The sequence below is a fragment of the Anoplophora glabripennis genome, unplaced genomic scaffold (genome assembly GCF_000390285.2).
Source record: "Anoplophora glabripennis isolate ALB-LARVAE unplaced genomic scaffold, Agla_2.0 scaffold136, whole genome shotgun sequence".
In the NCBI taxonomy this organism is placed as follows: domain Eukaryota; kingdom Metazoa; phylum Arthropoda; class Insecta; order Coleoptera; family Cerambycidae; genus Anoplophora; species Anoplophora glabripennis.
Window position 1 is genome coordinate 238567 of NW_019416313.1, and position 15722 is coordinate 254288.

General features: G+C 33.6%; 1 protein-coding gene across 4 annotated transcripts; it reads right to left on the reverse strand.

Moving 5' to 3' along the window:
* Positions 1-43: 43 nt before the first annotated feature.
* On the reverse strand, positions 44-15069 carry LOC108911638 (parathyroid hormone/parathyroid hormone-related peptide receptor-like). Of its 4 annotated transcripts, none has more exons than XM_018716619.2 (13): positions 14951-15069; positions 5804-5953; positions 4119-4225; positions 3640-3801; positions 3485-3579; positions 3263-3428; positions 3039-3204; positions 2847-2977; positions 2578-2793; positions 2379-2521; positions 2165-2295; positions 1936-2072; positions 44-491 (listed from the first exon to the last, which is right to left on the reverse strand). In XM_018716619.2, exons 2-13 carry the CDS (start codon positions 5940-5942, stop codon positions 393-395), a joined length of 1692 nt encoding a protein of 563 aa, XP_018572135.1. In that variant the 5' UTR covers positions 5943-5953; positions 14951-15069; the 3' UTR covers positions 44-392. The 4 variants fall into 4 exon arrangements, with proteins under 4 accessions (XP_018572135.1, XP_018572134.1, XP_018572136.1 ...); XM_018716618.2 differs by lacking the exon at positions 14951-15069 and adding an exon at positions 9089-9173; XM_018716620.2 differs by lacking the exon at positions 14951-15069 and adding an exon at positions 6190-6225.
* Between the last annotated feature and the right edge of the window lie 653 nt (positions 15070-15722).

Below are 15722 nucleotides of genomic sequence, written 5' to 3' on the forward strand. Positions count from 1 at the left end.
TTGTATTATATATAATTTTGTGAACAAATAAAACAGAAAGATCCAACATTTAACTGTTTTTATGAAATTCTTCACGACTGACAAATTTATACATTTTACAGTAACATAACTATATACACAGGTGTTGATACAACATCAAAACGGGTCAAAATATACAAAAACGACTACTAATATAGCATCAATTTGCGGTATGTCAACATATAAGGAACGTTAGATAATAAAGTAAAAAAATATACCTTACGAAAATATAAATAAAAGATAGGAATGATACATTCACAGTTTTCAACATATTTACACATCAGGTAAATGGTATAAATATTATCACATCGAATTTGTATGTCTATATAATAAAAAAATATGATATGTCAGTGCAATATGTTGTTTCCACTGTTTTAACAGTGTCCATCCAACATGCTGATCTCCTCTTCTATGGTCAGATGCTCCGAATGTCTTTTCTCCTGTTCTTGGTCCATGCATAGAGTGGTCTCCACCTGAAGGATCAAGACCGTAAATACCAATCAACCACAGCAGTTATTAGGATTAAATTAAATGTCTTATGGGTTAATTCTGCATTTCTCTCATATTTACAGGTTAGTAAATTATGCAATTCGGGAACTATCCCTGGAACGCTCCTAGTTACAGCGGTGCAAATGAACTACTTCAACTTCACTTACACTATCAATTACAGATATAGTTTTTAATATTAATTAGGTTTATTCTCCTATTCCATAAATTAATAAATTAGCTTTTTCGGTAGATAAATTTGTCAAAAACATTTTGTATTTTCCTAACCTCACAAAAAAATCCTGTAAGTTGTTCCGATGGCATCGGGTTAAGTCGTAAAAAATTACGAAAGTCACAGATCTGCTTATATGTTTGTGCAAAATCAACCCATTAGTTTTGTTACAACATTTTTAAGATTTATGAAGTAAATCAAGGATCAAATCTCAAGTGTATTAATATTTGCAGCTTCATTGAACCTCTATGAACAGTGTTTTTAGCTCTTAGTAAATTAAATTTTAATGAGCTGGCGTTTGCAAAGTTACGAAAAATGTCACTTAGACCATTTGACAGTCCAGATGATACCTACTTTATGGTTTGCATATGTCTGATTTTAATTATATCGCCTTTTAATTTTTTCGACTGTTATTTGTTCAACGATTGGTGAATAAAATATAACATTTGCAAAAAATACATGAAAACAGACATTGCACTGACTTTCCTATGTATAGTCTTTCCGATATCAATTGAAGAACCAAGACGTTGACAGTATGTACCAGGTTCGGTCGCTGACGCAGCAATTGGGCATTCAAATATTTGAAAAACTTGTTGCCATATTTATTTAACCATACCCATATACAGGTCTGGTCGAACTAAACATGGAGGTTGAAGAATGCAAGCACGGGCAAACAAAATCTAACACAGCTGGGCAATTGGGTAATAAATCTCAGCTGTTGACAAGTGTTAACAAATTGCCCAGCAGTGCAGTGCAGCAATGTGGAATTTGGTGTAATTCAGGTAATTTTAATTTTTTATAGGCACCATCTATTAATCATATCATAATTGTGAAAGGGAGAAATAATATTATTACATGGCATTTTGGAGACCTTTTGAAACGGAACAAAACGAAATTTACCATCAGTATAATAAAACTGTTTGAGGACATAAATATTTAAAATATGTTGTTGGTCAATTGAACATAATAGAAATTTTCTACACATTATACAACTTATTATAATTTTTTACCTTTAGCAGAAAACTTTTTTAGAGACGCCTATGAAAGTCATTCAATTTTATTGCCGGGCGTTGTTTTACATGTTCAACTAACTTCAGAAAGACTATACTAGAGAATTTTGTGTAAGTTTGGTTGCCTAACTTTGGGATCATTTTAACTCCGTGTTATCAAGATCAAAATTGCATTTCTAGTGTACTCACGCTCAAGTTTGGTACTGACTGCATTGGCTGAATGTGTTTATTGTTGCAGTTGAGGAAATGCAAACCGTTTTGACTAGATTTGCTGTGGGATCGAGACGTTCTCGTTCCGTTACAACAGACATGCTCTTTCCCTTTATCTGAAAAAGAAACAACACTAAGTTTGGTCTCTTCCGATAATTAATTATGATTTTCATGATTCTTCGTCATTTATTTTGCACGTGTTACTCACCCGGAGCGTTGCTGTGCTTGCTTTTGGGGAACATCTCCCATTTGGACTTACTGTTACGATGAACAACACCGTTAGCGTACAACGAGCTACATGACATAGTCGTGCATACCGATTGCCTCCCCACTGCTGATCTGGAAAAAGTCATTGAAGGAAATGCAGAAGTGCAATGAATTTAATTAACACGAGAATAGTTCACGCTTAAGAAGTCATTTACCTCAGGTATTTCTCACGGCAAGGAAAACAAGTGCTGAAACACTTATGAGTCGCCAGATAAGTCAGTACGGAATAAATGTGGGGTTTCAACTCCGTCTTTACCTCGCCGTTCAGGAAGCAGTACAGTACGGCAACAAAGAATCCCTGTAAAGTTTGAAGTTTAAATGCTTTTAACGAAACTCGAACATGGTTAATTTTACTTGAAAGCTGCCAAATAACGTGTCGCACACCAACCAGAGATCCGTTTGTCCAATAAAGAAAAACACTAAGAAAACAGCGTAGTGTACTCCAAACAGCGGAACCAGTACTAGAGTCGATTTGGCCCACTTCTGATATCTTCGGGAGTCTTCGTTTATTGGAGACCTCAATTTCGTGTACAGCACTATTGAAATTATTACGAATAGAACCAAATTAATCTGAAAAGTACATGTTCGAGGATGCGTAATCGATGAATTATTATCAATCTTACCAAAACTGATATTATCGTGGGTATAGCAATAATCATGTAGACCAAAAGATTGTCGTTGGTAGTCCAGCAAAGGGTATCTTCGATCAGTAGCCTGGCCACTACCCAAGGTATTATAACCAATAACGGTAAACCTAAAACATATCAGTTTAACAATAAAATAGCGGTAACACGTTAAGAATTAACAAGGTTTACCCCATCCAAATATTATGTAATGCACCAAATTCTTGCTGGAATCTGCAAATAGAGCTCTGAATATCAAGTTATTCAGGTATAACCCTTCCATTAAAATCCACGAGTAGTTAGCTGTAGTAAAGTACTGAACAAGTGAGGAAAGTAGTTTGCATTCGTAGTTATTTGTCTGTAAAAACGGGGAGGTGATAAATGTTGAGTTCTAAGTTGAATTGTTTATATTTTACCTCTACATCGGTTTTGAAGTAAAGCTCCCCATTCTTTATTATGAAGTCGTTCCAAAAACCCACTCCTCCGATAAAAAGTACGTCTTTTAAAATGTAGAAGAACGCTCTCAAGATAAACGAGGCGAACAGATTCATGTGAAGTATATTTCTAGCGCAGTGTAACTTCCTGGAATTGGAATTGTAATTTATTTATAAAGTAACAAAAGAAAAAATAAAACTTACTTGATGAGGAACATTATGCAGAATGCGATGATGAGAGATATGAGGGACACAGCATATCCTGTTTGGGATATGATTTTTAATGCTGGGAAAATAGCCTGAAACATGAAGTATTTAAAGTTAATAAAAATAAAATAAATAGCTCTTAGAAAGTTTACCGCAGAGTTTTGGGATATTTCTGATTTTCTGAGATTATTCATGAAAATTGTTGTGGTGGAAGTTCCATTCATGCAAGCTGTATAATTTGCCCAAGGTTCATGGGTACTGTCACTGATGAACCAAGTTCCATTCTCTGTACATTTTCTTGTAGCGATCTCCGTCTGAAATAAATTGAAATATGTCCCGTTAAAATTGAGTCAAAAAAAGTTGAGGTGGTAGTCCAGTTTGTTAAGTAATGTACATACAAACACTACAAACTATGACATACCATTGGTTTATTCCAGGACCCAATCAAAACCCTTAGCATTTTAAGTAGTTGTGAAAGAAACAGTCAATGACAATTTTATTTTGTTTTTCCCATGTTAATCGCTATCAATTTTTTTTTCCAACATACAACCCTTCATACAGCAAACTGTTTATCTGGTTGCATAACACGTCGCTTATCTATCCAAGAGAGTGATCAAAATTCAAAACTTACAGTTCTGAATCCTGTGACTAGTGATGGACATCCCATTTCTGCAAGCGTGTCTGCTGGGGTGTACGGCCAGCATAAAATGGTATCCCAGAAGGGAGAGCACATAAAACCTGGAAAAACAAGAACAGTTTTAATGAGGCGCATTTATTTTTGTATGAAATCATTATTTGACTGGTAATTTAGAAAAATATAAAAGTTGTCATGTTAGACTAAAGGATGGTGCGGATTTCTGTTGTCCATATTAGAACGAAGTTTATTATTGTCTAATAAAAAACATATGTAAACTTTTATTACATAATAATAAATAAAATATAGAGGATTTAGCGAGGACAACCCAAGACAAGAGACCCGCCCGATTTGTCCAGCATAAACTAAACATCGATTTAGGCCTTCGTAATCGGCGTGTGTCCCAAATTGCGCCATAAACGGCGATAATTTGGAATTGTATTTCGTCTGTTGGCATTTTACGCACTACCTCGCATTAATTTAACACCCCTTATTTATTTTATGCGTTTCGGCATTATCTTGACCATCGCCAGGTCATGAACGGCCGTCCCATTCGGGTTTACTGGCAAATTAATTCAGTTGGATACGGTCGATTTGATAGATACTACCAATAAAGTAAGGGGCTGTCCAAAGATAGCTTTGATTGTGAATAAAATTCAAGTTGGAGGAACAAGAAGATTACACTGCAAGTAACATATTATTATATAATTCTGGAACCATTACAGGGATGCAAATGAACTACTGCAACTTTACTGCACTGAATTATCTGTTGAGTATGACTTTAAATATTACTTTGTTCGCCTACAAACACTGTTTTTTTGATATATAAAATGAGAGGAGACATATCGAAAAGCAGAATTGCAAATTCTCTAAGCTTAAAGCAAGTTACTTTGCTTACAACTGTGTGCAAAATACTCAAAATAATTAAATCATTTTTTACGAAATGATGCCCTTTACAGACTTTTCTCAACTCCATGGGTTTCATTCCGATAAACATTAACCAATTTTAATACAAATACCTGTCTTTTCGGTAATAATATATCCGTCGAAGACTTTTCTTGGGATAATTAACGTGACATACTTGAAAAAAATATGATGGATTCTCTTAATTATAACTTAAGTCATCACATCACTCTCGCCCAGTTAATAGATATTACTCGAGTAAACTTTGTCGCAATCTTGTAAAAAGTCCATTAGCAGAGTAGCCCTTAGTGTTTCCTAACAGAAATTACGGGCTATAGAGTTGGTAGTGAATCAATATTCTTGTGTCTATACGGACGAGAACTTTGAAATAAAGAAGATGATAATTTATGGGTATTAGAGAGCTCTTTTTCCCCTATAAACAAATGAGCTGTTGATAAGCAAGTCAAACATAGTAAATACCAAGATGTGATATTTTTTTGCCTGGTTAATGTTTTTATAATTATGATTTTGTTATAAGTCACTTTAGAAATATTATGGAGACTGAAAAACTTGACAAAGGTAAGTTTGAAGTTCAATTTGCCATTTTGTTATTGCTAACATGATTTTCAACAAGCAAATAGCAATATTTACATGTCAGTTCCTAGTAATTCCATATTTGAACATTGCTAAAACAGTTTTTCGAAATATCTTTACAAATTTTGATTCCTAAATTGTTGGTGATGTTGCAGCAATTTAATTTTGATTAGCGGGTGACTTACTTTGAGACGTCTCGTTGTAGAAAGGGTTCTGGTTCTTGATTGTAACATTATACCCATAGGCTCTAATGCAACTTTCTTCTGCTGCTTTCTGTAGCCTGGTCTGGGTGTCGATGGCTTCTTGGACGTGGTTGTTAGGCATGGTGGACTTATCTGAAAAGATATTGTTTTTTTTTAATTCAATTATGACTTTTCATGTCTCCACCTTATACCTTTAGGTATTTGCTGGTGTAATTATATGTATCTAGCGCCGTTAAAAAAAATCTTTTATTTAGTATTAATTTAGAGACACCTAGCGGAGGATCTATGACCTACTCTATGCTTTAGTACGGTCACATTATAACTACGATGAATCTTTCGTACTGATAAAAAAATTTGCGTCGACTTACCCAATGCACTGTTTTTAACGGAACTGATTGCAAACCACCAGACTTAATACCGCACAGAAGAATGTGAAATACCACCAAAGTGATACGAGATTGACAGTGGTATTATTACTTAATTTCCATTATCATTTTTTTTTGGTTTTTCGTTTCCTGTCCGCGATATAAACAATTGCGTGTCGACAAGTCATCAGCTTAATTTCAATAAATTAAATACTGGTCGTAATCAAACTGGCGTCGCATAGCGTACATTTAAATAGGAAATTGTTATTATCGTTATAAAACTATTTACGGACAGAGCGCAAGGACAGGAACGGGACACTAATTTTGGTAAATGAGGAATTTGAGTCTGGCCTTAGATCGTCTCTAGATTTTTTTACATTTTTCCTAAGTAGATAGTCCATGAAAAATTCTCAATATATTAAACAATTAAAATCGACCTATAGTCATGTAGTAAAATGGGGGAACAAGATGATTTCTTTGTAGCAGCTGTTTTTTATGTGATTAGTCTTTGTCAAGGGTGATAATAGAACAGCAAGAATACAAGATATTTACAGATATAGGAATTTCAAAAAGCAACATATACGCGTAGATCAGGACGGATCTGTTTTGAGGTGGATGTGAGAGGGGGCAAGCAAATTTTTTTTGGATTACCTTCAGTATAACTCACATAATAAAAGTGTAGATTCTTAGATCTGGTCGAGGTCCGGAACTTTTTCAAAATTGCAAAAATGTTTAAAAAATTTAAAAAAACACCTATTTTATCGGAGTTTTTTACTTATATTTTGGAACCTATGCATTTTGGAGGAATATTTAAGAGGAAAAAAAGTTTTAGAATTGAATTTTGCACAATATACTGTAAGTTAAAAATGACTAAATTTATTACCGATGTTGCAAAATAGCAATAATTGATGAAAAAAGGCAAAATAATAAAGTATTTTAGATAATTTAAAAAATATATTTTAATTGCTCCGAGGGTATTCTAATTTTGGTAAAAAAAACTTTGAAGTCTAATAAAACAACACATCAAATTTCATTAAAATCGGTTGTATAGTTTATGCAAAATAATTCTTTCAAAAAAATTTTGAAAAAAAATTTTGAATTTTCAAATAAAGCCTCAAATAAAGCATGTAGATACTTGAAAATTTTTTCACATAGAAAAGACCCGTCAACCTTTCAAATGGCTTTTGAAAAATTGAAATCGGTTGATTGGGACGGCCACAGTAAATTTTTAAAGTTAACACACTTTTTTTTATTTTTAAACAATTAGATTACATTTGTCAATTTGCTATTTAGTTTTTTTCAAAAATTATAATTTTAAAGTACTCGGAAAGACGCTTCTTTAAAAAAAAAGTTAAATTCCGTTTATTGGTTCTCGAGATATAAGCGGTCAAAGTTTATCGGCATTTACCGTTAATTTACAAATTTAGCAATAATCTTTGATCCAGTGGCTTCATTTTTCCGAGTTCTAAGCTGGAAAAAATTTTTATATCCATAAATTATCGGCAACATAGATAAATCAGCGGAAAAGCTGTCGCTCGCACACGCGAAAAGTGACTCAAAACACGAAAAGTGGGGGAAGGGGCTTTCGCTCTGAGACTGAATTCGCATTTAAAATGCGAAGGTACGAAAAAAATTGCATTATCTCGGCTCGTAATGAACCAATTTAGATCTTTTTCTTTAGTCCGATGTCTCGCGAGCCAAGGAATTCGAATATCGTAATGCCAACTGTCCAATTTGCACATATTTTGTTATAAACAAAGTTTATTATTTATGCATTAAATATACTGTATATTTTACCCTGTGCTATTGCATTTTTTCAATGAAAAAATTTGTTTACGTATATATTTCAACACAATACAGATAAAATTAAGAAAAAATAGTACTGAAAAAACTGAATTGCAAATTGTTAAATGTAGTCTAATTGTTTAAAATTAAAAAAAGAGCGTTAACTTTAAAAATTTACTGTGGCCGTCCTAATCAACCGATTTCAATTTTTCAAAAACCATTTGAAAGGTTGAGCGGTCTTTTCTATGTGAAAAAATTTTCAAGTATCTAGTTGCTTTATTTGAGGCTGTACAACATTTTGAAGATTGAAAAATTTTTTCAAAAAATTATTTTGCGAAAATTAACCGATTTTAATGAAATTTGGTGTGTTACTTTACTATACTCAAGTTTTTTTTACCTAAATTAGAATGCCCTCGGAGCAATTAAATTTTTTTAAAAAAATTATCCAAAAAACTTGATTATTTTGCCTGTTTTTTATCAATTATTGCTATTTTGCAACATCGGTAATAAATTTAAACATTTTTAACTTACAGTATATTGTGCAAAATTCAATTCTAAAACTTTTTTCCTCTTCAATATTCTTCCAAAATGCATAGACTCCAAGATATAAGTAAAAAACTCAGAATAAAATAGGGATTTTTAAAAATTTCTTAAACATTTCTGCAATTTCAAAAATATTCCGGACCTCGCCCAGATCTAGGGATCTACACTTTTATTATGTGAGTTGTACTGAAGATATTTCAGCAAAAATTAGCCACATCAAAAAAGTGATATATTTTGACAGATCCGCCCTGGTCTACAATAATTGATTGATAGTCGGTTTAGAGTTATTGAGACTTCGAAAGATATATCGTTCTTTTCTTCAAGATAAATTCTGAAACTGAGAGTTAAGTCTTCTGTATGTCTTAGATTTTTCCAATTCTAGATAGTTTCAAGTCCTCGTCTAACAATGAGTGCAATCTATCTCGATTTTCCGGGATTTCCATTGCTTTTCTGTGAAGTCTTGTCTAAAATCTTTCAACCCTGTACCGTTGACGATATAACTACACAGACGGAGAGTGTCGTATATATTATCGTGAAAATGACGAGGAAATTCGATTATAGTCTCCCAACTTACCTCCCATCCATAATAACCAATTTACAAAGCACTAGGTACAGCGGCAGTGCAAGACCTCATTAATATGTTACGGGTTGATAAAAATATGTAAGGAATTTTTGGAAAAGTACCACGAAATAAAACGTTTTCACTGAACTTATACTTTCAACATTATGGCAATAGGCATTATATCTATCCAGATAATCTTCTTAAATTAAGTATGTGATAAGGAATTTAAATATTAGATTAGACATGGATATAGCATATCAAGATATACTTAAATGTAGTGATACGATCTTTAAAATTGTAAATAAAAAGAAAACTATACGAAGGCTAAATAGCTTTCATACGTGTCTCAATTAAGAGAATGTAGTTCTATAATTCGACAGACTTCATTAGATGTCAGTCACTGGTAAATATACTGAAAGAGATACAAACCGAGAAGAGGGACGGAAACTAATAATTTATACATTAGATATTTTCCTTTGCACCGTCGAAGCCCAGATTTTTCCAATATTTGTTTAGGGTCGCCTCCTTAGCCATTATATAGAATCAGATATAGTCTTTATTAACTCTTCAGGCAAGTATCATCGATATTGATGTGCTTCGCTTGCAGCGGGAGTAGCTTATTATTAAGCGAAAAGCAAATACCAAGCTTGGAATTTAATAGCCTGAGAAAAGAGTTTAATATATAGGGTGGCCAAATGAAAACGAAACAGAGCCATTTTCAGAAACTGCGTCAAAATTGTAGAAAAACGCTCAGACCCGTCGATTTTAGATTAAAGGGGGACATTCTTTGCTCGTATTTTTGACTCCGCCACTTGCACCCCCAAGCAAGGGTAAGCATCACCCCAAAATATTTAAATGGCATTGGGGGTTGAGTAATATTTCTTTTGAAAGCTCTTACAATTCTCTTTACAACAGACTTTTAAATTTTATAATTCCGCCCAATACTTATTAAGAATTTTGATTTTAAAGTTGAAACTTATGTACAAACAATTAGTAACGGTAAAAATGTCAGTCATTCGAGTTAAGTACGCCAATGGTATAAATTTAGTATTTCTTGCGTTACATTGGTTTTTGGCGATTTGTTATCACTTTCGTAAAAAAAAACACAATTGTAAAAAACAGAAATGAATGCTATACACACACAATGAACGTAAAATTAGTGGATTCCAAATTATTTTCTAGTATTATTTGGAAGCGTTGGTTGGTAGTTTATTTAATTGTGTTTTTGAAAATTAAACACTATGGTTTATTCCATTGCGGAAAGGGTAGATATCATTTCGCTTTACTTTATGAACAATAAATGTGCGAATAGAACAGCTCAGCTATTTAATGAACAACATCAAGATCGACATGTCAGGAGGAAGTATGTTCTAGAGTTAGTAAAAAAATTTCAAGAGACAGGGAACGTAGCCAATAAAAAACGAGAAATTGAAAAACCTATAGTTAATGAAGCTAGTGAAGTTGCAGTTTTGGGACAAGTTCATCTTGATCCTACATTAAGTACGAGGCAGCTGGCATCTGTGTCTGGGATCAATCGAACTAGCATACAAACCATTTTGAAGAAGAATAAACTCCATCTATACAAAATACATTTAGTCCAGAAACATCATGAGGATGATTATGACCGCCGTTTGCAATTTTGCGAAATAATGAGTGAGCGAGCAGGGAATGATCCATAGTTCCTTTTTAACAACTGTTTTTCTGATGAATCCAGTTTTTTTCTTGAACGGGACGGTAAATCGTCACAATTGTCGCTATTGGTCCGATTCAAACCCAAGAGTTTTTCACGAGGTGCATACACAGCAACCGGTGTATGGGCTGAAATTTTAGGTGACCGGCTGGTGGGTCTTTTTTTTCTACCTGGTAATTTGACTGGCCAAATGTATTTGAAATTACTGGAAGACGCTATTGACCCTGCCTTGACTGATATTATTGAAAATGTTCCAGAGTATGATGAAGATCATTTGACTTTTCAACAGGACGGTGCTCTTCCGCATTATGCGTTAATTGTCCGTCAGTATTTGGATCAACGTTTTCTACGGAATTGGATTGGGAGAAGAGACAGCATCGAATTGCCACCACGATCACCGGATTTATCGCCCTTTGATTTTTTTTGTGGGGATACCTAAAAAGTAAAATCTATAAAACACAGCCAGCGTCGCTGGAAGATTGCGTCAAAGAATCATAGACGAATGCCGTCGAATCACTCCGGAAATGCTTCGGAATGTGCGAGAACGTTTCGAACAAAATCTTTATTCTTGTATGGAAGCGGGCGGTCATCAGTTTGAACATTTAATCAACTAAGTAGTAAGTAAGTAACTAAACATAATTTAAATTTTAAAATGTAAATTTTTTTCAAAGTATTGGGCGGAATTTAAAGTCTGCTGTGAAGAGAATTGTAAGAGCTTTCAAAAGAAATATTACTCAACCCCCAATGCCATTTAAATATTTTGGGGTGATGCTTACCCTTACTTGGGGGTACCAGCAAATACTGTCCCCCTTTAATCTAAAATCGACGGGTCTGAGCGTTTTTCTACAATCTTGACGCAGTTCCTGAAAATGGCTCTGTTTCGTTTTCATTTGGCCACCCTGTATGTTGAAGGCTGCTTATTATTAAGCGAAAATTAAACATGAAGTCTGGAATTTAATAAGAAATCTAATAAGATAAGAAAATGACAGCAGAATTAAAGTGGCAGTGTGTTTTTATCCGCTTACCATCTCGCCATATCATACCTGGTGTGAAGTCACCTAGCAGTAGCATATTTTCACATGCATTTGTAATGAACAGAGGAGGCTAGCCGTTGTTCATTGTTTAATATTTTGTTTGTTGTTTATTTTGAATAAGTTTAATATGTTTAGCACCGGTTTGCTGTTGAAGTAGCTGAAACACACCGTATTTTGTTTAGAATTAATTAATTGCTCAAAAATGTATGTAGGTATGTAGGTAATAATTAGGGATTTTGCCCAAGACTGGCAGTTCATTGCGGTACTTTATCAAAGTCTAAGGACTTTATTAACATACACTTTGTTCAATTATCTCTTATCTACAGCCAGTTTGTTTCATACTCAAAGTTGGTGTATTTACTACATTTGTCTTATCTCGTATCAAGGTATTCCTATCGATGTGTTAAGTAGATCGAACTCTCCTAAGTTGTCATTCCACAGATGAGGTAACAACAAACAACTTAGTTAATTGTGGGCCACACAAGTGTTTACACGATCTATTTTCCGATTAAAATCCACGAAATAACCTGTCCTTGTATCACAAACTAATTACTTAAGTAATGAATGGGATGTTTCTGGGAAATTATTAATTTCTCCGCAGGTTATCATGATAACGGGTCTGTTTGGCGATTAAATTGATTGTTTCTCAAATGAAAACAAGTGCGATTATTTTTATACGCCTACTCTTACATTTTCTAATGGAAAAGTAAGGAATTTGTACGCAATTACGTGTAGAAACCGCCTCGCTAAGAGAATAAAGTGAATCTTTCAATATTTGTGATGAAATTACTCATGTTTTGGACTAAAAGGAGTATTTTTTGCAGTTTGCCAGTAACGTTAATGATAGCCTCATAGGGAAAATGCGCTTTTAAACAGTCATTGCAAGTGACAGGAAAATTGCAAGCTTCTATCACTAGCTAATAGCGAAGGGAATTCCGACAAATGCTCGTTACTAAAAGATTTTTATTGTATCTCTGGTTGTTTTCGTCTACATAAAACTTACAACAATTATGTTTATGAGCAAAAAGTATATATCTCGGAAAGCGGCACTAATAAGTTTGCTTCTGAGATAGCTCCGCCTACAAATGCATATTAAACTCGACAAGGGAAAGCTCCAATCAAAAATCGATGAGCTCACGTCTTATTCCTTTTAGTTGAACGCTTTCATTCTCAACCTCGCGCAGCTCTGTCTGAGCCAGAAACGTAAACTTATATCTTGTTTTTGATAAGTACAAATAAAAAAACTGTTCTATTATCGTGCATGCTAAATTAGAAGCTTGCTATTTCTGTATATATTTAATTCATTACTATAAATAGACAGTGATACTCGTACCGATATCATTTGTGAATATACTGATGGCATTTATAAAAAAGTAAAACCGATAAAGTTTGTTGATATAAAGATACATTTATAAATATTGGTGGCATTGAATTTTTTACTAGGTATCTGCAATAATAATAATAACTGATAATGATTGATAATAGAAACATGTGCACAACAGGAAAACAATGACAGAAAAAAAACACTGTGTTAACTTGATATTTTCTGAGGCATAATTTGAGGCATTTCGTCTTGCTTTTAAAGGTTTATTAATTTTACGGACAAATCAACAATAACTCGTAGATCTTCCCCGTGTTTTTTTAACCAACTGTATTTACATTCACTAGAAATTTTAAGTAACTAAATACAAGACAATAATATTTTGCTATTTCAGTTTATTTGCAGTGCTGCTCGAGATACTGTCTTAGACGGGTCAATTTTTGTATTATTTATTTTATGGACTACCGAGAGAGTTGCACTAACCAAATTTGGACAGGACATAGCTAATACATTGCGAAACATCGCCTTACTGTTAAAAATGTTGTCACCGCCGTTCTTGGTGGTGAAAATTCGAAATAAATAGAATTATTCAATTTTCGTGGCTGGAAACATACATAGGTATTGAATTTTCGAAACCGAGAGAATTGTACTAACCAAATTTGGACAGAACATAGCTAATAGACTGCGAAACATAGCCTTGCTGTTTAAAATGTCACCGCCGTTTCTGGAGGTGAAAATTCAAAGGAGGCGTAAATTTTCGTGGCTGAATACATATGTAGAGTTTACAGCACATAAATTTGATTTTTTTTAACGCTTTTAAATGGCCCCAACCACGATACTTTGGTCCTCCGCCTACAAGCCTGTAGGTAGTTTGTATTTTAATTTTATGAATTTTTTCAAAGTTGTCTATCGTGTAGGTACTTAGTTTTATCAAAAACATGGATATATTTGCAAAACCAGCGGTCAAAGAGAGTTCACTGTTTTTTGTATGTAAACATCAAAATATTAATCCAAGATTCTGATCTGGTGATTTATGCTTGCTGATAAGTAACTAATTAGGTTACATCATTATTACTTAATTTAATTAACATTATGTAAAAACATTTTATGTAATATAAACAATTCGTAGATTATAAAAAATCTGTGAACAATATATCTTCTGGAAGATGCTTAAAAAAAGGCAAAGCCACTTTCTCTACAATAATTCAACAATCACCCTCCTTAGTCGCCAGACCTGGCTCTTTGCGAGTTTTACTTATTTCCGAAATTATAATCAGTGCTGAGAGGACTGTTTTCAGGCTATTTCAGGCAAATTCATCACAGACTTACGTGAATGAAAAATGTCAAATTTAAGATTTCTTAATTGAAACAAAAAAACTTTTGCATTAAGCTCCTTATCAAAAAAGGTATTTTTATCTGTCGTTGCAAAATATAGGTAGGTACTATTTTTATTATCTTCACATTTGAAGGTTACGGAAATTTTGTACAAATTTTTCCCCTATTTACTTGTCAGATAGGTACTGTTGATAGTTTTGTATACAGAGCTGTCACATTTTTTTTACGTACCTTGTTTTTTATATAATAATTACAAATACTAAATAGAAAATTTCACTGAATCAACTGATAGTTTTTCATTTAGTGTTTTTTGAAATAAAAAGAGTAATTTGTCTTATTAGATGATTCAAATATGACTGTCTATAATAACTAAGTTGTATTACAATATATTTTTATTATAGAAAAACGATAATCGTAAATTAAAAGACGCAAATCATATTTTCAAGGAGTTATTTGACATATCTCGTCTACAATGAAGCGAATGTGGACCTTACCTGTTAACAAGTACTTTTAAAACTCAAGTCCTTTCACACTAGACACATAAAAGTCACAACTTTCGTCCTCACCAACAATCATCAGCACACACAGTTCCGATCCGCTAGCCGACGAACTTAATTTACTACACTCGGCCGTTGTAAATCCGTACAGTTGTATTAAAAAATGATTGGAAGTACACTTCTGATACTATTTATTTTGTTTTATCTGTGATAACAGCCTTACTTGTCGACATTCTGGAGATCGTGCGGGGAGAATTATAAAACCGCGAGGATATTGAACGAAGCGTAAACTATTAACCGGCGTTTCCGTTTGGTCCTTATTGTGTTCTCATTAGTCGGAAATTTTATTTAATTTACGTCTAACACGTGTTGATCAGGCATGGAGAGTGCAGTCTTATCCTGCGACCACCAAAAATGATACGTTTCAAAGTCAAGCCGAGAGGTTTTGGAGCTCAGGAAACGATAAAAACAACAGAACATGAACCAGGGTTCACTATCGTTCACACGACAGGGGTTTGTTGACGGATCGACAGACTTGAGTTACGCACAATTAAAAACATTACGGTTATCATATTTTCGCATAAAATAAGGTGGTGTTTGAATGAAGTTTATAAAATGCCGGAAACGCAGTAGAATCCTTTCGTAATAAAACACTAAACTCTTAAGTTCTACCCCGTCTAAAATTGATGGTGACCGAGCGCGTGAATGCATGCTTAACTAACTAAATAAAAAAATGGCTATTACTCTTCCTTCTAATCAAAACAATTCT